Source organism: Epargyreus clarus, unplaced genomic scaffold (genome assembly GCF_041222505.1).
Source record: "Epargyreus clarus isolate Ecla_fem2 unplaced genomic scaffold, WU_Ecla_fem_2.2 ptg000019l, whole genome shotgun sequence".
NCBI lineage: Eukaryota > Metazoa > Arthropoda > Insecta > Lepidoptera > Hesperiidae > Epargyreus > Epargyreus clarus.
In genome coordinates, this window is record NW_027332227.1 from 10,060,285 (window position 1) to 10,085,341 (window position 25,057).

Sequence of the window (25,057 nt, forward strand, 5' to 3'; positions counted from 1 at the left end):
GACATTAAAGGTTTCTTAGTCTATGGATATTGATAACGTTGATTTACTTTGTGTAATTGTGATATGATAACGTCAGTCTGACTATCATATTGGTCAGTGGGTTTACTGGCTCCATTATTTTTGTCGCAGACTTAATACAGAAACGGTAGTGTGCGCAAGTGGTGCGACCTGAAGAATCGCGTTAAATATTAAATCTCAAGTGTAGATTCCTTTGACAAAAATCATGGCTGAGAAACAATTAAAAAATAGAGTTTGCATCGTCGGCTCGGGAAACTGGTAAGGTTTCTTTACCATTAGTGTAATTAGATCAGATTTGTTTACCGTGATCTTATAGTATGCGATGACATAACATGTTGATACTAAAGTATTGTAAGATTTGCAAGTGCTTAAGATTTTCCGAAGGTTTGACCTTGCAAGAGTGTTGAATGCTTTTATTAAATTCCGATTATTATTAAAATATGGATACAATTTTTATTAAATATGTAATAAAAAATATACACTGGATAAAATAAATTTTATTCTTTTTTCATTTTATCTTAGGGGTTCTGCAATAGCAAAAATAGTAGGAAAAAATGCCGCGCGCCTTCCTAACTTCGAGGATAGGGTCACTATGTGGGTGTTTGAAGAAATGATTGATGGGAAGAAATTAACTGAAATTATCAATGAAACCCATGAAAATGTAAAATACCTTCCCGGACATAAACTCCCAGAGAATATTGTAAGTAGAATATTTATATTACTACTAGTTTACCTCATGTTATGACAAACATAAGAATTTTATTTATACATGATACATTATTGATGTAACATGTGAGATAATACTAACAATTTAATAGAATAAAAATATTTGTGCTATTTGTAACAAAAACTGTGTTTTGATTTCTCATATGATAATTTTCGTGAGTCAGAAATGTGATACATCAATGAATTGTTGCCATGGCAATGTGGTAGAATATTAATGATTTAGTTCACAAATTCAACAAGCGTGTGGTGTTAATTTTTTTCTGTATTGCTGTTGGCACTTCAGCACGTGCCAGACATGTGTGAATCTATTTCAGTCTTACTTCCTTACCAGAGCTTTGTTAGTGCCAATGTCACTCATTGCTCAATGGCTTCTTATGTAAAAGTCAATGAACATTTTTTTGCAAAAGATGAATAATTTTCTAATTTTACACATGCCTTTCATTAATTTTATCCTAATATTTTTTCTCTCATAATTGCTATAACTAACAAAATGGTATTCACACATTTCTTATATAAATAGGTGCTTTATTGTCTGTTACCATCAAATATAGATGATAATATTTTATTCATTAAGTAAACCAACAGTTATAATTAATGTAACATTGCAGTATATAAATTATTCATTCCTTCCATCTGACTCACTTGTTAATTGTTAAACAAAGTGATTGCATCTGCAATGCAGTTTAAATTTTAAAAGTAGCTAAGATTTATTACAATATAATATGATATTTTGCGTATGGTATATGGTAAATTATTATGCATGTGGTATGTGTTTTAAAAATCGACATACATGCCCTTGTAGATTAAATTAACGAAAAATTACGATGGGCCTCAAAACTGGCGTTTCTTAATTGCGTGGCAGAGTACACATTTAATTGGATTACATACACTTAGCTGCATTTTTCGTATTGAGAGATTGCGAACGCAACTTGAGAAATGTTGAATAAAAAGCTATTTTTTTTTTTAATTCTTATTCTTTAAAAAATAAATACCTTCTATATAATGTTTTTTTTGCAATAAACGGAGTACTGAATTAAATAAAAAAATTACGTGTTTCGTGGTGTAGTCGGGATGTAAATTAAGTTTTAAACTCTCGAAGTGCTAAATATATCTTTTTTTTATTATTTTTAAAATCACAAATAAAAAATCACTTGATTTTTTCCATCCTTCGACTAAATGTACGAAGTGCTATTTTTATTAGTAATTTCTGATTTTTTTTAATTCCTATTATTTATCATTAATTCATCACCAAAATCAAATAAATATCGATATAACAAAATCAAATTGTTAAATATAGATATATCGCTGGCGTGCAATCAATCACCAGATATAAATGACGTATTTCTTGATTTCGTGTTTCCTCGTTTGTGTTCTATAGCCTTGTATTGATATTTTTTCCCCGTCTCACAACATTAGGCGCGAAATGTGCCACGCCACTTCTCTACCAAGTCTACCAGTTATTCTACTGTCACGATGTATAAATATTTTTATGAACAAGGTCGCCGTTCCGGATCTGGTCGAAGCTGCAAAGGACGCCGATCTTCTTATATTCGTGGTGCCTCATCAGTTCGTTCGTACGATCTGTTCAACGCTTCTCGGTAAAATAAAACCGACAGCGGCAGCCCTTTCCCTGATAAAGGTAAGTCAATTAGATTGATCTTATATCCTACCTATAATCGTCTTAAGTTATACTAGCTTATTAAATAGGTGCCTACTGCCTGTTTAACAATGACATGATTTTAAGACGAGATAATACGCCTGTTGTTGATATAAAGACCGTGTATGTTAAAATTATATTATCAACATGATCATAATTATATTATCATCATTAACTGAGAATGATTATGTCTATCTCTATGACGTCTAATCGAAATATTCAAATTCGTGAATATCAATGATAGTGAATACATTAAACAGATATGAAAGGTGGTTGAACCAGTATAGCAAGACCGGGGAGGTGTGGCGGTACACCTATTTCTAGCTTGAAGCAGTTTCGTATGTTACGATAGAAGGACGTGGATACCGGCTTAAGTCGGATCGGATTAGATCTTATGAGGGGCAATGCATTTGTGATTGGCTTCAGGTAGAACCCGTAGAACCCCTGTTGTATATGGACTTGGTTACAGATGTCCAAGGACGGCAGTGACCACATATCATCAGATAAACATGCATGCTGGCTTGTTAATTAAATGTTATCAAAACACACAATATTTTATTAAGTTCTTTTAAACTATGTTGAAAACAGAAATATTCGAAATTTCCATGTTAATGTCGTTTCGTACTGATATTTAGCAGACTAAACTATTAAACCGGTCGTAAATTTTCTACAAACTGTCCAGATATGAACAGAATGAACGACCTTAGCGCGGTTTATATCAACTGCAGCTGAACAGTTAACTGGCGTTACCAGTCTGTAGGGCAATTGTTCAATAAAGACCATGACGATTATTTCGTTTGTGACCTGTTAATGAAACCAATCTAATTTAGTTACGCAACGTGCTTGTAACCGGTTTGTTGTATTATTATTATATAAGTTCATACCTTATATAAACATTGCCGATGCACTTGGCAGGGCTTCGACATCGCAGAAGGTGGCGGCATTGACTTGATCTCGCATATCATCACGAGATGCCTGAAAATTCCGTGTGCAGTGCTGATGGGTGCCAACATTGCTTCCGAGGTAACGGCCCTAAATGTGGCACTAATTTACATCTAACTATGTGTAGCAAAGGTTTCGTAAGATAGCGAAAGTTGTTTCAACCTTGATTTTTGTAACTGGAGCATTGTTATTCGTGTACATTTTTTATTCTCCCAGAAAATCAAGAGTTTATTTTTAAGTTATTGTAGCCATATCTAGGCTTATTTTAATACTTGGGACATTTTTGAGTATACTCTTTATCACTTTTACCTGTGACAAAAAATATACGCGTTGTCCAAATTAATATGGACTTGTAGTCATTGTATAAAAAACAATTGTCCTTCACAGGACTAGGATTTATCTCGTATCCCTCAAAATCCCTCTCTATCGCTATAGCGTCGCGAACATGCTGAAACACACCTGTGTAAACATTTTGAGATTTTTGTCAGTTATAAGTATGGGTAATACATTATCAGGATGAATTTTTATCTGCTTTTTTCCCATGTAAAACAAGATATAGAACGGTTAGTATTTATTTCGAATCGACATTTTTAAAACTCATCCGGTCAAATTACAGCAGATATGTTCATATATTTTTTTCTGTTGACATTTACTATACTGAAATGTAAATATTGACTATTTTACTAACGACTTAGAGCTGAGATAGCAAATTAGCACTTTGTTGTAAAGGCCCACGCGCGTTATGGGCACATCGTACAACGCTGTTTAAAATATAGCGTTCAATTCACCTTTTAGTAATACTGCAAATCTTACTAGATTTATAGACTTATAGATATATAGAGTAAAATAAATTGTAGTTTAAAATTATTTTATATTTTTACCCTGAAAATTAAAAGTCAAAGTCAATTCAACATTTTAGCACAGTCTAACATACCCCACACAAATACATAGCTGATAAAAATGCTGTTATGTTTATTGTAATTTATGAGTAAAATCGTAAAGTAAGATTCAGATCTAGCAAAATTCAAATACATAACCAATAACATGCAACAGAGGGATTTCCATGCCCATCCCAAGAATATGATTCTAATCAAAATCACGATTTAGGTAGCAGAAGAGAAATTTTGCGAGACAACTATCGGTTGCCGGGATGTGATGCTGGCGCCGATGATGCGCGACATCATCCAGACGGACTACTTCAGGGTCGTAGTGGTGGATGATGAGGACGCTGTGGAAATCTGCGGAGCTCTCAAGGTACGTGGACTTGTAAATTAAATATATTTTAAAGGGTCCTACCCTTCCTGGTTGGACCGCAGTTTCAACAACGCCACACCTATTTCTGGTTTCATAAAAGATATGTGCATTTGTGGATTTACATATTTGCCGACTTACACATTAGGCTATTAAATTTTTGCCGCCCCTGCTGATCTTTAAAGGACCCTAATACAGAACTGTCCAGATCAAATACGATTGTGTACTAATACATTTGCGTATATAGATTGAAGGGCTATTAAAACAAATACCTACATTTACTATATGTCGCCCCAAGCCGCCCCTATAAAAACTGACACCGATATATTGCATGGACACACATTTTTTTTTAATATTAAGTAATTCTAACTGTTAGTTATTACTTATAATTTGTAATGAGTGTAATAACTGTAGTTATACTGTAGTTAGTTTCATTTATAAATGTTTTGTTCAAGCAACCATGAACATTGTACATAGGTAATTACTGTGTAATTATAAATAGTTATTTTTTCCTTCCTCTTTTTTCAGTATAAACTGCGGAATAAGTACTTAATATATATATTCCATTATATAAATAAGCTAAAAAGCAGTTTCATTTTTTTCTTTTTGTTTATCGACCGTTAAACTTTTTTTTTCATTTTCTTTGGTAAATATTGACGAATGTTTTTGTAATAAACAAATTCGAAGAAAATATATTTTGGTCCAATTTAGACCGCTGCGTTAAATATACTGGTCTTTTAAAAGTAATTCGTGTAATGATCGTGATATTAGTGCATGTATGTAGGATTCTATTGTAATTTTATCACAAAACGATTCAAAATTATCCACGGTTCTAATAAACATAATTTAATAGGTATTTAAATTCTGCAACTAACGTAAATTGTAAAGAAACAAAGTTCTAGATTAAGACATTGAATATTATGCATGGTGACTCATGGTTTTGTACTATGTACTGACTGACAATTATTGTACTAAAACATGGTATGCATTCCACGTCATCGTGTTCAATGGTAACTAAACATACATTTATTATTTATCTAAATGTATATTTACAAGGAAGATAAAATCAATGATAACATAGATTGCAATATTACCGAATTTTCGCACACGTTTAGGATTAGCCTAAAACACATTGAACTCACTCGATAATAGCAATTTGCTTTATCTCGAATGTTATAACGTTTTTTATAATAGAAATAGTTAATTGAACAGGAACATTTTATGAAGGTGGTAAAAGCTTTCATGGAGGCACCTCCGGCAATACTGCTACACTTATTTCAGCCTTACCTAGCAGGGTTAAGCTGTTGCTGTTGTGTTCTAGTTTGAAGGCTGTAGTAAGGGAGATATGTATTTATCGGAGACGTTCCAACATAGTCCACAAGGATAGCAATGCACCTGTCGCAACCCCAGATAGGACTATTATCCTATCTGGGGTTGAATACATATGTTCATGGGCGGCAGCAGTCACCATAAGGTGGACTGCATGTTCGTTTGCTGCTTCTATATTATATGAAAAAGATGCGTAACAGTTGTATACTTAAATAAAATATTGCCGTGTACGTAGATTTCCAATATGTATGTCAGTATTACCTATGTCATTATATTTATACGAAACAAATGTTGATAAAGTATATTTTCTTTATGAATACAAGCCAGTGATGGATATTAATGAATAATCGTTATCTTAGCTATCATACTGAACGAGTCTAAAGGTTAAATATTTGCCAATGGCACTATCTATAAACAAATATGTACAATGTATATAAATACTTAAGTAATATAATTAAATGCACTATTTATCTATAATATACCAAACGTTTAAGCAATGGCATAAGGTTTAGGGGCAGGAAACACAGTCTCTTAATCGTGGGTCCGAAGTTCGAATCTAACGCATGCACCTTTGATTTTTAAATAGTTATGTAAGGCATTAAAAAGACATTTAACACGTCTAAGAGTTCTTTAAAACTTCTTAAAGGTGTGTAAAGTATGCTTTAGGTACTTACTTGACCAGCGCGATGGACTATGGCCTATACTACCTCATCATCATCATCACTGGGACGTCTGACCCCCCGGGCGCACATATATTGCGGCAATGTCAACATAAGGGCAGGAAATTCGGGTCTCGAGGATACCCTCTTTGCCCGGGCAGATTCTCAGGTGGTCGAATGCCCCCTGGATTTATATTATTTATTCATAGTAATAAAATGTTATTTAAAACATTATAATATAATGAACAAGTATCAAAAATAGATCAACCCCACTGTTAAGTGGGTGGTTCGGTACTTTTCGCGTCGTTACCGAGCGGACGGTCGGCCCCCTGGTGGTCGGGGGTCGCGACTATACCCCTCACGACGAGGAGAGACCGGGGTGAATCCCAGCGGTGGGACAATAATAATAAATGACGACGACTCAACCTTGACATTGTATAAAAACTATGATTGCTTTCTTTTAATATACCACATTGTATGTAAACGATAAAAATCTAAATATAGTTATCAGTATAATTTAAACGTTCATTTTTTGCGTGCGCAATTAAATCATTTAAACAGTTCGTTAACACGATAAAAACGGAATAGTGTACTGTGTACATGCAATAGTGTACTGAAAAAAATATTATGATGCAACTGTGATAACGCTAGCATAATAGTTGTCAAAGATACAGTGGTATTATACATTTATATACAAATAATATACTTAAAATGTCTCGTTTCTGAGGCCACGTGTTTGATATTGAAATAGTAGGTAATAGTAGATAACAGCTCAGAGTGATTATTAGCTATTCGATTCAATTAATTTAGCTTTTGTAGAATTTATTTTTAACATTCATAGCCATTGTTAGGTATATAATGAGGACAAACTATTGAATTATTAAAAGTAGGTTATTATTAGTTTATGTTACCAGATTAATCTATTTTTATATACAAGTAGATGTAAATCATGTCGGTTTGATTTTTTAACTACCATTGATCGTAGCAACTGTCTTAGATCCTTCGTATGTACAGTTTAATACACACATCGCATTGTACTTACGAGGCGACTAAAGTTGATTAAAGTTAGACTAAAATTTGTATTCTTAAAACTTTAGCCAAAACCGCAGTGATAGCTGTAGGTAGCAAGTGTATTTTTTGGAAGGCCTGTGGCTATTTTAATTAATTTCTAATAAACACTTGCTTTGACTATAGAAAAAGAAATGTGATCTTGAAGAAACCTTATGCAGGTGGAGAGAATTTAAAAAATCAAAATTTACGAATGCTTCAACAAAGTATATCTCCCTTACCACACTCTTCAAAACATAAAACAATACCGTTTAACACTACTGACAGAAATAGGTGTGGTGGTGCCACCGGACCAGTGAGAGTTCTACCACCTGCCATAGGTGTAGAAGTTATAGAGCTTTTAGGTATAGGACAAGGTATGAAAAAGACAAATAAGTCATCATAATCTCCACACAGAACATAGTGGCAGTGGGCGCGGGTTTCGTGGACGGCCTCGGCTTCGGCGACAACACGAAGGCGGCGGTGATCCGGCTCGGGCTCATGGAGATGATCAAGTTCGTGGACGTGTTCTACCCGGGAAGCAAACTCAGCACGTTCTTCGAGTCGTGTGGCGTTGCTGATCTTATTACTACGTGCTATGGTGAGTTTTGACCAATTTTCTTTAATTAACTTTAATTTAGGTTCTTTTGATCGGTCTTTTGTTCTGGGTTGGGTGTTTGTGGGTATCTACAAATCTACATCCACAACTCGATATTCTAGTGTAGGACAATTTTAAAGAAAGTATTGTCGTATTTAATGTTACAACTTATACGTAATCATGACTGTTTATTTTTAAAGTTTTCAGACATACTATCGTATTAATTTCCATTCGAGGCTGATCTAGTCTTCATCTCAATAGGAATAATATATAACGGCGATAGAGTATTCCCTGGCCGAAATTATTTACTTGTAATAATATAGTTACTGTTATATAAATACGTATTTAGCTAACTTAGCTCAGCACCAGTCATTAAACCAAATGTGGGTCTTCAATTCAAATATACAAGAAAAATATATTCATCGCTGTGTCTTCTAATTACAACACAAATTAGAAAATCATAATGCAGTATGATACACTGTGATATGCTACTTTATATAAACGTGAATATGCATTTACAGCTTGTCATTCTCTTTAATGTGCCGCAGCGACTAACGTTTCTTAGCGTCCATTCACACGTACTACTGCAACACCAAATCGTAACTTACGTTCAAAGACATTTATTTCTCATAAGATTTCACAAAAAATCACTTACAGAGAAATTACAAAATACAAACAAATTTAAATGGGTTAGTGTTATTGTGGGTAGATTTAAAGTTGACAGTCATATCTGTAGAAAAAATGCAAATGCAATGATAATTGTTGTTTAAGGGTCATGACACAGTGTTGGATAATAATTATTTGAGTAACTTAAGTTACTTTAGTTTGAGTAACTTGATGGAACGTAATCACCGTCAGCTATGGACATTTACAATACCTCAGGAGGAAGTTCTTTCTTACACGTTCGGGGCAAACACGATAAAAAGTTAGGTATATTTGAAAGTTGCATGTGAATGGCGCCGTTGCAGCTAGCATTGTAGTAACTACAAAAAAATGTTTTTGCAATAGATTGGCTCTACTCTTATAAACGGTGTCCATAATAGTATCGTGTACATTGTTATATTTGGCGGCAATATGTGGTCTGTATGAATAAAACTATGCATTTTCATATAAATTACATGTAACATTTTTGTACTCATCTTACAAGTCGATTTAAAAGAAAATAGTTTCAGCAGCCAGTGATAAAATATGCGTCAATTGATGGCCTAGTTGATTACAATCAAAAAGTGAATAAGTTAATAATCATAAGTTGCATTCTGAGATATAGAATGAATCGCCGAAAGCTTTTTTTTCAATATGGCAGATTCCCTAGATTATATGCCCTTTGCCCCCGCCTAATCAAATCAAATCATTTTTTTTTAATTCAAAATAGGTTCTTTACAGAGCACTTTTTGAATGTCAATACAACTACCACCACATCACAAGGTGTTTCGTTATGGAGAAGAAGTACCTACACAGTAGTCCTTGTGGTGTGGCGGCGGTACATGTGAATAGACACTTTAAAGTGCTTCCCTAGTGGCTTGCGACGAAGCCAACAGAAATCAAGTTATGCACGTAATGTACGATGCAAATACATTTCTGAAATAAATATTCAGTTTTTGCATTGTTTACATTGTTGCAGTGCCAAATGTCGGTTCACGTTCACTGGCCTAGTTTTCGCACTCTATTTATCATAATAACAATATGATTTTATCTGCGTTCATAAAAATTAATGTTGTTATATTTGTTCAAACATCGTTTGATCAAAGTGGGCCTTAAAATGTCTATATAGTTATAAGTAGAGTATAAATGTTTTTTTTTTTGTTTCAATATTCATTCATTCAAAATTCAGTCCGATTGAAGTCGCAGACGGAAGAAAGATTGTCATAAAGTTTACAACTATGCGATATAGTCGATGCCTCGTTAAGGTAAATCGTTAAATTGACACTGCCCATAGAATCTGAAACTAACTCCCATTTTAGCTAGTAGCTGGAATATAGGGTTGCATATGGAACAGGTTTTCTACCTAAAGGAGGGCACAGATTTTTTGTGTACTTAAAAGTTCTTCTCATATGTAAGTTAGCCGTATGAGTGTATGCCACTTCCGTCCAAACACAAGGACCTATGATCCTACCACCTTTGGAATTATGTAAAGCATAGCAAACCTTGGACTTTAACGATACTTATAATTGTAAAGAAAACTTGTACCTAATTGACGGTAATGGGTCGACGATGATTAGTACATTACAATACGAGGACGAAAAATTTTTTTCTGACAAGTGTGAGTTTGACAAGTCTGACAAGGCCGAGCCGCAGGCGAGGACTGCAATCACACGAGTCAGAAAAACATTTTTGTCCGCGTGTTGTATAAAATTTTATATTACGGGGTCGGAAATGGGGGTTTTGCGCACGCGAAGCGTGCGTAAAACGTCCATTTACGCACGCCGTGATATAAAAATAATTCTTGTTTATTTTTCCTATAGTGTTTTCATTTTATTGCATGCACGTGAAAAAGCTATATTTATAGTCTTAATAGTACTTATACACACGTTATCGTTTTAATATCCGTCGACCTATATGGTAATTCCCACCCACATAGAGATAACTAAGCCCTATTATGGGCACTAAGGTGTTATATAACTGTGATCGTGTGATATATATTTATTTATGTAATAAATTAGATTGCAAATTATGATGATGATTATCTGATAGTATAATAGCTGATATAATCAGTCAAATAATTAGTTGTGTAATGAGCTCTATTCTTTTGTGTCGTTATAAATGGTCAATTAGAATCATTAACTATACAAATATTATGTTTTTATTATATAAATATTATGTTTATTGGATCGTGTTATGTTCTTATTCGAACGCCATTAGGATTTAAAAGTCATCTACAATTGAAATATTTTTTACAAGAAATTTAAGTAAATGTTAAACATGAACTAATAATTTCCTACGTAATTTTGTCATGTGCGTTCTCGCGTATTATATAGCATATTTTCCATAATATTAATATATTCGATATTTTTATACATTTCCGTCTGCTAGATATGGATTCCTTCAATAAGAAAAGTCCATGCTAAGTATTGTCTGAAATATTCTACGCTTCCGAATATATAGCAATCCTTTAGATATGTTAGGCTCAGGCAGGCGTTAAAACAAAGTAAAAAGATAATTTTGAAGACGAACTTGCGGGTATCGAATTTGAATTTGAACCACATAGAGGCTTAAACCAACTTACCTATCTTAGGCACATTATGAAGAACGATAAACATTGCACTTTGTTCTCGCTGTGTTTACTGTATCGTGTATCTGTAAATATAATAACGTGGCTTGGGATTACGATATCGGATTATAACGAGGGTCTAATGAAACAATGTATGTTATCAGTGCATTATAATACCTTGTTTTTCATTAACAATAGATGTTTTTATTATGAATCATCTAGTAAGTACCTTTGACCCGTTAGACTTGTGGTCAAAATGGGCAAAAGATTATAGAGCTTGTAACACTTACGCATTTTGTACATGAACTTTGATCTACGTAGTACTTACTGAAGTACCTACCTAATACCTAGTACGTACCTAATACCTATACGTATGCACTATGTAGATTAAGTGCAATTCATCATTTTAAAATACTACTTTTGTAATTGTTAGGAAAGAAAAGAAATAAGTATCATTGTGTAAAGCAATAAAACATCTTGTTATAATAAAATCCGCTGTGTAATTAGTTATTTGTAAGCAAGCTTATTAATTTTCATTACTGACAAAAAATATAATTATTATTATAACAAGTCTCTGCGCGTGGTTTCGCCGTAATAAGGAAAAATTGAGAATAAATAAGTAGAATTTAATTTTTTAAAATTACAACTAAAAAAAAATGATGTTTTTATACTCTATACCAATTAGCTATTGCTAACTAAACAGATGGTATTCATCAAAATCAGACTATAGGCTGTTCTATATAATTATGAATATCGTATGTTACGGTGTTGCACTATTTCCTCTATAGTAAAAACATCTTACGAATCAATAGGGATTGCACCTCCTTCATTTAATTACTTTGTAACCAAAAATACCACTCCACACGCCGTTCAAATATAAACAATTTATATTGCAATACCGTCAAGGTCTGAGATTACGTTGTAATTATAAATTCACATGAAGTATGCTATTAATGACTTCACTTCATGTATTCTCTTGTTAATTTTTTTAAGATTTATTATCAACGCATTATGGTTCTATTGTCAGTCTCGAGTTTTTCGAAACTATACACCTATGTGCTTAAGTGGTAACTGCCTCCCATGAACATCTGTAACCAACAATAATAAATATAGAACAGGGTTCCTGCCTGAAGTCAGTCACTAATACATTTACATTCTTCAGGACTAAAATTGTTTCATATAATTCAGCCGGCATCCATACTCTTTCATCAAAACGCTAAAAGATATGTATGAAATTGACATCACACTATTGTAAGAGTAAAATGTAAAAATATGTTATTTACATTGCCACCATTAATTCAACTACATTACGGCAATAAATACTTTTCACATCATTTCATTTTAAACCATAGATTAGTAAAGATTACTCACTCCTAACAAGAAAATGTAACCAGTTTTGACAATTGAAATTGTCATTGTCATCTATTTTCGTGTTTGAATAATATTTAAAAAATGTAGTTTTTAGATAATTTACGAATTTAACGATATCTCTCCGCACTTTTTCTTCGATTTCGTGTTTTTGCACCACTTAACTGCACATGTTGGCAATGTTCCGCGTAAATTACACCATGACGGCCATTAAAAGGCTAACACGTTTGTCAGCCGTTTAACCCATTTAATGGCTTCCTTCAATTACAAGGCGGTGAGATATCTATATTTATCTATGTTTTAAACGCAAAAAATATGTTGAGAAAGTAGCCCATTCATATTACAGGCGGTAGGAACAGGAGGGTGGCAGAGGCGTTCGTGAAGACCGGCCGCTCCATCAAGGAGTTAGAAGACGAGATGCTCAACGGTCAGAAGCTGCAGGGACCGATCACCGCTGAGGAGGTCAACCACATGCTCGCCAACAAAAATATGGAGAACAAGTAAGTTTTACACTTATTTCTACCTCATAACAGCAGTGTTAAGCGCTGCTGTGTTCTGGTTTGAAGCGTAAGGGAGACATGCTTATCCGAGGCGTTCCAGCTTAGTCCTCAGGGGTAGCGGCGCATCTGTGGCCGACCTCAGATAGGAATATCTAATGCTATCCGGGGTTGATTACAAATGTCCATGGGCGGCAGTAGCCACTTACCATCAGGTGGACTGCATGCTCGTCTGCTACTCCTATATTATAAAAAGTGTATTGTTCTAATAAAGTAGCTTTTACCCGCAGCTTCGCTCGCGTTCAGAGGTTTTAGCTATCCCTCGGGAACGGTACTTCTTCTCGGGTTAAAAGATACTGTATATCCTTTTCTGAACCCTTTACAATGTGTCTACAAAATTTCATGACAATAATAATATGTTATGTACGTAAGAGTGTACTAAACAAACAAACTGACTTACATTCGCATTTATAATATTAGTTAGGATTCAAACTTCTGTGAAAAAATGTTATATAATTATTTTAATAATCGTCCGATTGTAATGGCAATAGGAGTCACGAGTCTGTGGTCACGGGTTTATTAAATTATAATTAAAATTATAATTAGATGTGTAAAATGACAAATTAACTTAACGTTCTAAATATAGGCATTTGTATACACGATTAAAAATGCTGACATAACATCCTTTTTACATAACTATATACATATATATATATTGCTGATTTAAGTTATTATTATTTTAGTCACATGTATAGAAAAAGCTTTTTAATCCGTCGAATCTTAACAGAAGGCATTAGGCCCATTCTGGCTTTGCACTTGACTTTTAAAAAGAAAAGCATTTCTCAAGATAACGTCGCCCTCTGACCTTATTCTTCTTTTGTACCGGGTTTTATTCTGTATATGTATACAGTGTATATATTTAAAATACGAGTACATGCTACTTTTATATCCATATGTTTTTTAATCAAAAAATATTTAGAAAATAGTTTACATATTTAGAAGTATTTTCTAAGAATGGTTGTCATCATTACTTTAACGTGTTTTTTTTTCAGACTACACAAAATGTGTTAACCTAGTAGCTATAACTTTAAGATATTATATGGACAATAAACATAAGTGATTGTCATGTTTTCCTATAATAATAGCACATAAAATATGTTTCAACTGAGATGAGAGCGTATTGTATAAAATTGATAAATACTTAAATAGTAATTGCGCTATTGTTGTAAAAATCAGCTTATTCAATTGTTTACAGGTTTGCAAGAAACATGTAAATGGTTGTAAGAACATAATTAAAACTTAATCAAGATAGAGTCGAATTAAACAATACTGAAAAGTGTAAATAACTTATGATGAAAGTAAACGAATATTTTTATGTAATAGTTTTTGGTCTTGTACAATTATTACAAAATTGAAATTTTAGTTCCGATACGCTCCACGGGGGCGCTGTACAAGCGAAAACGTAAACGGTGACCGATTTCGAGTATACGTAAAAACTCATACTAAGGGTACAGATTCGAGCACTGTATCAGTAAAGAGCATAGACTAAAATATGTAAGAGATTGAGAGAAAGAGAAATAGTGTAGTTACAGTAGTGTGAGATAACTCGTGATACAATACGGCTGATTCTTTGTATAATACCATATTTTGATTGTTACATTACATGTCAGTCTAGTAACGTAATGTTCCAAATTGAATTACATTTTTTGGCGAACAAGCGACCTAATATTAATACCACAGATTAATGCCCAACTCGGAAACATATTTAGCATTATAAAGCACATCTGATGAAATCATTTTATTTTTGGTAAAAGACAATACTAATATTAATAAAACAGATTAATACAAGCTCGAAAACAAGTTTAGCATTATAAAGCGCATTATACAGCACATCTGATGAAATAATTTTATTGCCGTTCGAAAATAAAGCATTTAAAAATTAAACTTTATCTGTAACGCGCTTGCTATTCTGATAGCGGTGTGATAGCAGTTTATAAATAAAACAATCTAGGTAACGTTGTTAACCCCGAATATAAGATTTGTGATGTCACGATAGAATTGTTACAACGATTGCACCGAAATAGTTGCTCTTGGCTTGCATCCATGGTCAAGGAAAGGCCAAACGCGTTAATTGAATTAGCTCTTCTGTTTCTCGTCTGTGCATATAATTATAATCGTTATTGGCGTTGAGGTCGTTAATTATTATTCTAGTTTGATTAATGATAAAATAACGTTTATAGATGATAGTGTTGTTTGACGTATTTAGTGTCTGTATGCAGTTTTAAATTTAATGTTCCCCTAGTCTACTTTTTTTTTTAATATTATATAAGAGTAGCAGACGAGCATACAGTCCACCTGATGGCTACTGATGCCCATGGACATCTGTTATCAACCCCAGATAGGATTAGATATTCCCACCTGACGTCGGCCACAGATGCGCCGCTACTCCTGAGGTCTAAGCTGGAACGCCTCGGAAAAGTATGTCTCCCTTACCACACCCTTCAAACAAGAACACAGCAGCGCTTAACACTGTTGTCATTAGGTAGAAATAGGTGTGGCGGTGGTGCCGCCGGAGTCGAACCACAAAGGGCTCTACCACCTTCAAATGTTTTTTTTGTTTTTATATATAAACTACAAATTAACATCTCTATTCGCAGGTTCCCCCTATTCACGGCGGTGTTCCGCATCTGCCGCGGCGAGCTGAAGCCGGGCGACTTCATCGACTGCATCCGCAGCCACCCCGAGCACATGTAAGCCTTGCCTGCCCGTCCCTCTGATTAGCCTAGCTAGACTACACCTTAGCCTACTTACATAACGTAGCGTAGAACTAATAACTTGTCATGTACATAACCGTTGTTTTTTTTTCAATACGGGTCGTTCGTAAATTGCGTCAAACTACTAGTTTTTGAATAAGGAAGTCCTTGTCAAACTTAATTTTGGTGTTCTTTTTTAGAACGAATTTTTGTCCCAAAAAAATATTAAAATTTTCCATATTGATTTTCGTCCAAATCCTATATTATGATCCTTCCACAATCTTTACACAATATTCGAAGGTTCCATTAATAAAACGTTGCTATCGATAAAGCAAAGGAAAATCAATTAAACAGCGAAAGTGAAAGATCCTCCCCACAAAAAGAGTGACGTAATTTATGAATGACCCCATACATATGTATGTATATTTTACAGGGTGCTAGTAATTAGATAATATCGTTCTTATATACGTACATATAATATACATATTATTATGTATAACATGAGTTTGTTATTGTATTGCGAGTGCCCAAACACCTTCGGTGTTGAATTGATTTGTGCCATTGCATTTTGTACTTTTAAAGGTGTCTTCATATATGAATGTACAGTATGCTTCGATTTTGACGTATTGTGCTATTATAACACCCTGTTATCTTGATTAGTTATTTGTCTATGATTGCATTCTTCTCTTTGTTAGGGATTGTCCATTAATAACGGCGCATTTATACACACAATATTTCTATTGGAGGAATTATTATTGAAAGAAAGAGATTTATGTTAAATTAACGAAAATATATAATTATTCTACAATTTTAACAAGTTAAAATTAAATTAATTAATAATTAATTTGTAATAATAATTGTGACGATTGTTCTAATCAATATTTAAAAAGCAAATTGCGTAATAGAATGGTCAAAATATAATCAGGAAGTCACCAATACGTGATCGAAAAAATGTGACGGTATTAATGGACAACACCTTGTATGTAGTGAGTACACCGCATGTATCTATTTATAACATTACCATTAAGTTACTGACAGCTATTTTTATCGTAAATAACATAAATTATGTTGTTACTAATATTAGATATACGATGTTTTATCACTCTGATGTATCGTCCTGTCAAATAAGCTAGCAAATTTGCCCAGCGTAGGTCCCTTATCGCGTTTCGGATAGTAGAGTAAATGAACATATTGGAGTGGTTGTTGAGATAAATTTTATTGATGTTGTGATGTCCGTAGGCGCTAAGTACAAATGTAGGTACAGTAGGTAGCCATTGTTGTACAGCTTAATGTACTCGTAAATATTTGTTAACGCATTATATTATATACCATTGTTTCTCAAATGTGGGGTCGCAGTCTTTAAACGAGGTGGACGAATTTCTTAGACTTATAAACAGTAATGTTGGATGGTTATATTTTTCAATTATTGTCTTTGTTAACATATATTAAATAAAGTATATAAATAGAAAGTTGTGTACAATAAATGAAATGAAGAGTCGAAAACGTCCAATTTTTGCAATTTATGTGAACCGTTGAAAGTATGACTTTTACCGTTGACATTAAGAGAGAGGTCGCTACTAGTTGTATTTTATTAATTTTGGTTTTGTGATGTTTCGGGGGTCGCGATAATGTATAGGTTGAGAAACAATGATATATACTGGTGTATTTACGAAAATAAGTAGTAAGTGTACTTATAATATGAAATTATTAAAATATAATTATGTTGATTAAATATATGTTGAAGTAACGAAAGCTTTCATTATCATTATATCCCCGAGCCATAAAAGTAGAATTAATTTTAAATAGGAAAAGTTATGTAGTTAATAAAAGCATTTACTAATAAAAGCATAATTTTAACATGAGTGTGCATTTTGCAGATTCGCCCCCAAGAATATAAGCATATACTAAGAAAATTTTATAATTATTTCTGTTTTAATTACATAATTATGTTGATTATTTTATTTGCTATCAATATGTTTATTATTTCTAATTTTTATATTTGTTTATGTCTTTTTGCATGTGTTTGTTATGAATATATTTGCATCTATGTTTCTTTGTGTTTTCATTCTATCTGGTGGGAGCGGCTGTTGTTTTAACAACATCTAATATTTCGTATGTTTACTAAAATTGTAAAATTAACTAATAACTTTTGTTCAATGATTTAAATTGGCCCTTAAAGCATGCGATCTATTCAGATAATCATACTTTTATTCATTATTTCGCTTCATTCATAATAAAACATTTTTTTAATAATTTTCGGTACCATGATATCACGGACGATTTTTTAACGCAAAGCATTGTTAAGTTCTAATAATAAATAGTATAAGTCAATTAATATTTCAATAAATATAGAATCTATTACAACTACTGTATTTCAAGTGTTTGCAATCACTTTATTAGTACTTAATAAAGTGCATTACTCATTCAAATCTACAGACATAGAGCGTGTCATACACGTGCCGTTTACGACAAGTTCTATGTCTGTAAATAAACGTCCGTTATTAATAATCAATCTATCCATTGTTTTGCCTAACAAATATTGTCATTCCAGTTGCTGCTTCCTAGAATTAGTCAAATTTCGATGTGCGGCACGAAAAAATAGATAGATTGAATATAAATTACGGACGCTAAATGGATGGCCTTACATGACAATATGTCAAACGCAGCATATCGTACATCAGTCAATATAATAATATATCGTGACACATTGATACCACACGACCTTATTACCTAATAATTATTATAGTCAACGATGTTACCACATTGACAGGCGAGGTCGAGATGATGAAAAAAATATGCGACCTAGAACTTGCTAATGTTTTTAAATACGTTTAGTAGCAAAAATTATTAACATTTCTCGGATATAAAAGACAAAACAATTTTCTATTTTGTTTGTCTATTGTTTTCTTCTTTCGTTTATTTACGGCTTTAGGCTGACCATCCATTGGATGCTATTGCGTGAGCGATAGTTGCTTATGCTACCATCTTGACGCTTAAATTATTAAGCAGTCGCGGATTATTTATTGCTATAGCCATCGCGGACTAGTACATTTATGTACGCATCTGTTTAGATGCATAAACTACTAAACGGTCGCCACATAAGACCAATTTATTACACTTGCGTTTAACCATTACTTAATCGCTAAAACTACCGGTTACTTAAGCGATAGTAGCTTATGGACGGTCAGCTTTAGTGTAACCAGTTAAAAAGTTTACAAATTGTGATTATGGCCAGATTATGAGCACTGTCTATACTAAAAAATCGTTCGTGATTGTTTTAAGGACATAACAGTATCCATTATACTAGGGTAGTAATGATTTTTCACTAATATTCTAGGACACAGCAGGCGCCTAAATGCTCTCTGTGACCCGAATGAGGAGACTTTCCGAATACCCATCACCGCTTCAATTACATTGCACTGTGGTCATCTTGCACTCATACATATAACAGTAACAAGTCATGAAAATATATTAAAAATTAATGATAATTTGATGAATGAATTAAGATGCGAATGCAGTTCATTATTTTTATTTAGTAATGTTAAGAATTTGTAACTCCGTGCTATATTTACTGCATATATGAAGTGCTATTTTCTTTATGGAATGATAAAGTTGTGAATTAAAGTCGCAATAATATTAAAAATGATGTTAACTATGAATTTATATTGTGTACTTATATTAGAAAAAGAAAGCGATTGGAAAATTAATTATCATTAATTTTATTAACGATTTGGGTCACATGTTAAAATCATCTTTATCATTATTTCAATTATAATAGTTGTGTTAAAAATTTTACTCCGATTTTTTTTAACTGATTTGTTTAAACGATTGAAGATTTGCAGCAATTGTAGATCTTTAATACTCATTAATAACCAGTTTATATGAATTCATAAACATAATTATTATGTTGAGTGTTACTTATAATCATTTACTTATTATCATTTATATATTTGTAAAAATTTGAGCACGTTATTGTTTGACTTAATAAGATTGTTTGTGTATTGATATTTTTCTTTATTTTTATCGCAAGCTGAATTTGTAAGTACGATTTTATTAGATAATGCTTGTTTGAATATTTTATGCTAGTTTTAAAATTATTTTTGGTTCTGCAATATTTAACCCACGACTAAAAATAATTGAAATTTTCTATTAAAGTGTATTTGTGCAGCTATATATTATAAAGTTGCTAATAAAAGCAGTAGTTGCCGTTTTTAATCGTAAACAATTTATAATAAAGTAAGCGTGTATTACAACAACAGTACATTTTGAACAGTAGGAATATGATTATAGCAGGTATGGAAAAAAGCGAGAATGTAACGATCTAATCTTCCATTCGATTTCGGTACTTGACTGTCATTTAATTGTACGTAAAATTATATGAATATTCCATCGCAATATTAAACAGATAATTACAAATAGCTACTTTGAGTAATTATTTCTACGCAGAGCGCAAATTCTGTAGCGCTTTAGAAGAGATTTGTCAAATAAAAAGGGCAGTCAGTACTTATAAATACATATCTTTTGCATTTGACTAGTTTTATATTGAGTCTTAGATGAGTTTTAATCTAAACTTATCATGTATGAAATGATAATCTGGTCAATTAGGTTTTAGAAATACGAGTAGTTCTTTAGCGTACGCGTCACAAAGTGAACAGCAGCACTTTAGTAATATTCTTATATAGAAGAAATAATAGGACATTTAGAAAGGTCGCGTTTCAAAGGATTTTTTCCTAAGTTTTAAAAGTATGAGGTCGTAGACACTTCATTTATAAGGAAACATTAAGCGTAAGATTTGCACTAGACTTTTAATTTTCTTCAATAACGTAACTTTGTGGCAAGATAAAAAAAAAAGAGTGAATGAAATGAGTATAAAACTGATTGGTGGTGTTCATGGATTCAGTTGCAACTTGAAATGAAAATAGAAGTTTGGTGCGAAGTCCATCATATCATTTTGTGTGCAAAATCGCAGTGTGTGAGCACTGTTAGCCATGTTAATGTCTAAGACCAATAATGCCTCGTTGAACATTGTATTGAAGCAAAATGTATTATTGTGTGATTTAAAGGAATTCGCGACACAACTTACACAAAATTAATCTGACATTTTAAATTTCATTTAACTGTATGAATGCAATGATGATTCGTGTTAAATCAGCAGAATTTTATATGCTTCAATATATTGTTCGACGACTTTTTTTTTGATCTGGAGTTTATGTACACCCCATATCGTGTAATAACTCAACTTCGATGATTACTCATTGTACATCACTTACTTCGATTACTTAGAAAACAGAAGCTCTGGTATGTGGTAGACGGGGTACAGGAAAGTTGTTTTTTCAGGATTCGCATAGTTAGAAAGTCGCATTGCTGTATATGCTAATGTTGAGAGGTAAGAGAATAAACAGGCTTCTGTTTTTATGTAACTGTACCTATAGGCATAACTAGGTAGCTTGTTTATCTTAGTAAATATTTAGTTTTACGGAAGTTTTATCATCATAATAGACATACGCTTAAGTTTTAGAAAATAATCTTCCTAAAAATATTACACTAAGTTTAGGAACTTTGAATGTGAACTTACTAGGTACCCTAATTATACCAATTAATAATTAGGTTATCCAAATTTTATTTAGTACAAAATTATTTTAAAGAAAAATATATGAATGAGAACCGTCAAGCAAGTCGTAGTTACGCCTATAGGTATCTATAACATGTAGAAATTGCTATTCTTGCGTGTCTAAATATATGGTGTCAATTATATAACATTTTCATTTTCATCCGTCTATTATTTTCCAATTGATTCCACTTATGAATAGTGATTTACAGAATGCTATTTTACCTCAACACTCGGTGAACGAATGAATGAACGTAAAAATATTCACTGATTTCAAAATTACTGTTATGATACTATATTTGGGTACATAATTGAATTATTCTTTGAAATGGAATGCTTTTAAAATAAAAGTAAGTATCTTAAGTGTTTTATCTTTACATGTTTAAACTTAAAATTGCTCAAACGAAAATCCATATAGGTATTAAAATAATATACTTATCTATGAAATAATACATAATGATAAATCATACCGTGAACATAGTATTGTCTTTTAGGTTTTGGACGAGATAGCCATTGACAAAAGAAGCTTCGAAAGTTTTGCTAAAGTAACGATCGGAGATCATACAATAATAAGAAAGAAATAATACACATCACGATATTAAACCTATCAAAGATTGGCTAAAATGTTGCGAATTGTTTGCCACTGACATGATTCGTCTCCACCCTACTACCTGTTTAGATTAGAACTTGTGATTAACACTATCAGAAAGTATCGACTTAAAATTATCTATGATAAGTTAAACTGTTACTTATCACACATATTTATCGGAGCCACATTTGACAAGAATTCACTCGCATAAGTAACCCTTGCCACGTTAACTCAAGTTTAAGGACCTCAATAATATGTATCGAAACAGGATTTAATAAAAGTTTTTTTTAGTAGATGTATTGTTAATAACGTGCAACTCAAATTCTTTATTTATGGTCTTACTAATTTAGGTTCGACTTACACACACAAAAAGATTATACTGATATTCGTGAGATCAAAAAAATTGCAAGCAATTTACATTACACTCGGTAATATACGTGCTACATTTTAGAAAATAAATTAATATTATGCTTTGAGGAAATAGTTATGGTATAACTATATCCATTCAATATCATTTGATTGAATCTGGTTTTCTTAGTATGTAGGAACTAGGCAAGGCTACTGCTACTGCTTATATTTGTCAATTTGATGTTGTATTTGTGTATATCATTACGTAATATAATAATATATTAAAATTATTGGTTCTATTTCCAGGGTAAGAGTGTGATAGACATCAGCTGCGTAAATAAACCACATAATAGATTCTCTAAGAAATTGCAATTGTGAAGACATGACAATTAAAAAGTACTATTACATATTTATGTACATTATTTATTTATATGTTTATTAATTATGTATGTACACCTTTAAATGATTGTAAGTATTATACCTACTAATATATTTTAAATAATAATATTGTCCTAAAAAGGAAAATAGAGATATATTATTATATATTTATGTACATTATTATTTATATTTTATTGTATATTTATAATATATAAGTATTTTAATGTTTATTGTTATACGTATGTATATATGATTTATTTTTCATATGAATGAATATACACCTTATATATCTTTGTAAATAGAATTTAGTGACGGAATGTAGATAATATCATTAAAATGTATGGCTAACATATTTCAATTAGTGTGCACATAAGTTATTGTAGCCGTAGGTAGGTATATACAATAAATATTATTGTATATAAGCGAAGGCAAGGTCTTTATGTTAAGTATTACAAGCAGTAAAGAACAATAGGCTAATATTTTATGTTATTTATGTGACTATGCACCTAGAAAGTTCAAGTTTAAATAGATAGAGATGTTTAGTGAGGTTGGTATCTATTTACCTACTTAGATAAATGGTGTAACATTTAAAAATATATTCTATAAATTCATTTACCGAGTTACAATTAATGTGAATACTTATTTGTTAGAGTGGATGTAAGAATGCAGATAGAAAAAAATAGTGATGGTGATTTGTTGAGAAGTGATTAAAGTTTTAATTAGAACATTTCAGACTTTTTATTTTATGGTTCTACAATCAGACAGGTACTTCAAAACAGTAGTTTAGCAGCTACTTTCACGATAGTAATTGACCTCATATTAGATTATAGTGTTTAGCGTAATTTACAAAATTTGATTTTTCTCATATAATTTTTCCGAGTATTTGTTAAAAAATACTTATTAGGTTAGATCGAATCTTAAACTCCATATGAGTATGTACACAACCAATGACAATCAGTATATATCCTTACTAATATTATAAATCCGAAAGTAACTCTGTCTGTCTGTCTGTCTGTCTGGTTGTCTTTTCTTCACGCCTAAACCACTGAACCGATTTTAATGAAATTTTGTACAAAGATAGTCTGAGACCCGAGAACGGTCATAGGATAGTTTTTATCCCGGAAATCCCACGGGAACTAGGGATGGCGATCTAAGATCGATTAATCGGAGAATCGATCTTTTGGACCAAAAAGTCGATTATTTTAATCGATATCCTTACTAATCCTTACTAATATTATAAATGCGAAAGTAACTCTGTCTGTCTGTATGTCTCTTCTTCACGCCTAAACCACTGAACCGATTTTCATGAAATTCTGTACAAAGGTAGTCTGAGAACCTAGAATGGACATAGGATAGTTTTTATCCCAGAAATCCCACAGGAACTAGAGATAGTGATCTTAGATCTATTAATCAGAGAAGCGATCTTTTTGACCAAAAAAGTCGATTTCTTTAATCGGTCTCCGGTAATGGATTCTACCTACGTTTGTGGGTCTTTTGGCATACTCTAAATAACCATGAGTTTAATGAGTTCTTGCAATCGGAGACGGTTGCAACATTATATTTGTTTATATAGATTTATTGGGATTATAATAGGGGTGGCAATTCTTACCGGAAAAGATCGATGTTTGAATCGATTAAAATCGAAGTGCAATAAATCGATTCACAAAAAATCGAGGCCCTAAGAATCGTTCTATCTTCGATATTTTTTCGAGGATAGCGAAAAAAAAGGTTATCAGGATCAAACAAGCACTGAAATTATGTATCCGTCAGCAAATCCTTACTTCCTTACTAATCCTTACTAATATTATAAATGTGGAATTAACTCTGTCTGTCTCTTCTTCACGTCTACACCACTGAACCGATTTGAATGGAATTTTGTACAAAGACAGTCTGAGACCCGAGAAAGGACATAGGATAGTTTTTATCTCGGAAATCCCACCAGAACGGACTCCAGTAATGGATCGATTCAGTGAATCGATCTTTCAACACAGAAAATTGAAATTCGATTTTCGATTTTACCTACAGTCACTTTACTTATCCATTAGTTGATCATCTATCTATTTATATAAATATGAATATTT

The 25,057-nt window shown here is 32.4% G+C and overlaps 1 protein-coding gene across 3 annotated transcripts; it reads left to right on the forward strand.

The window, feature by feature from the left end:
* The first annotated feature begins 18 nt into the window (after positions 1-18).
* Gpdh1 (Glycerol-3-phosphate dehydrogenase 1) lies at positions 19-23,703 on the forward strand. Of its 3 annotated transcripts, none has more exons than XM_073084075.1 (9): positions 19-276; positions 541-718; positions 2,243-2,383; positions 3,317-3,424; positions 4,451-4,597; positions 8,047-8,230; positions 13,150-13,303; positions 15,958-16,050; positions 22,905-23,703. In XM_073084075.1, exons 1-9 carry the CDS (start codon positions 224-226, stop codon positions 22,915-22,917), a joined length of 1,071 nt encoding a protein of 356 aa, XP_072940176.1. In that variant the 5' UTR covers positions 19-223; the 3' UTR covers positions 22,918-23,703. The 3 variants fall into 3 exon arrangements, with proteins under 3 accessions (XP_072940176.1, XP_072940177.1, XP_072940175.1); XM_073084076.1 differs by lacking the exon at positions 22,905-23,703 and adding an exon at positions 20,084-21,133; XM_073084074.1 differs by lacking the exon at positions 22,905-23,703 and adding an exon at positions 19,391-19,522.
* Positions 23,704-25,057: the final 1,354 nt, after the last annotated feature.

What these genes read in the sequence shown, in the direction of transcription:
- Gpdh1 (XM_073084074.1), top strand. Translation starts at nt 224, where the DNA reads ATGGCTGAGAAACAATTAAAAAATAGAGTTTGCATCGTCGGCTCGGGA. An exon ending in AACAAAAATATGGAGAACAA is followed by an intron (nt 13,304 to 15,957) that starts GTAAGTTTTACA and finishes CTCTATTCGCAG; the next exon opens with GTTCCCCCTATTCACGGCGG. An exon ending in CGCAGCCACCCCGAGCACAT is followed by an intron (nt 16,051 to 19,390) that starts GTAAGCCTTGCC and finishes CTAATATTCTAG; the next exon opens with GACACAGCAGGCGCCTAAAT.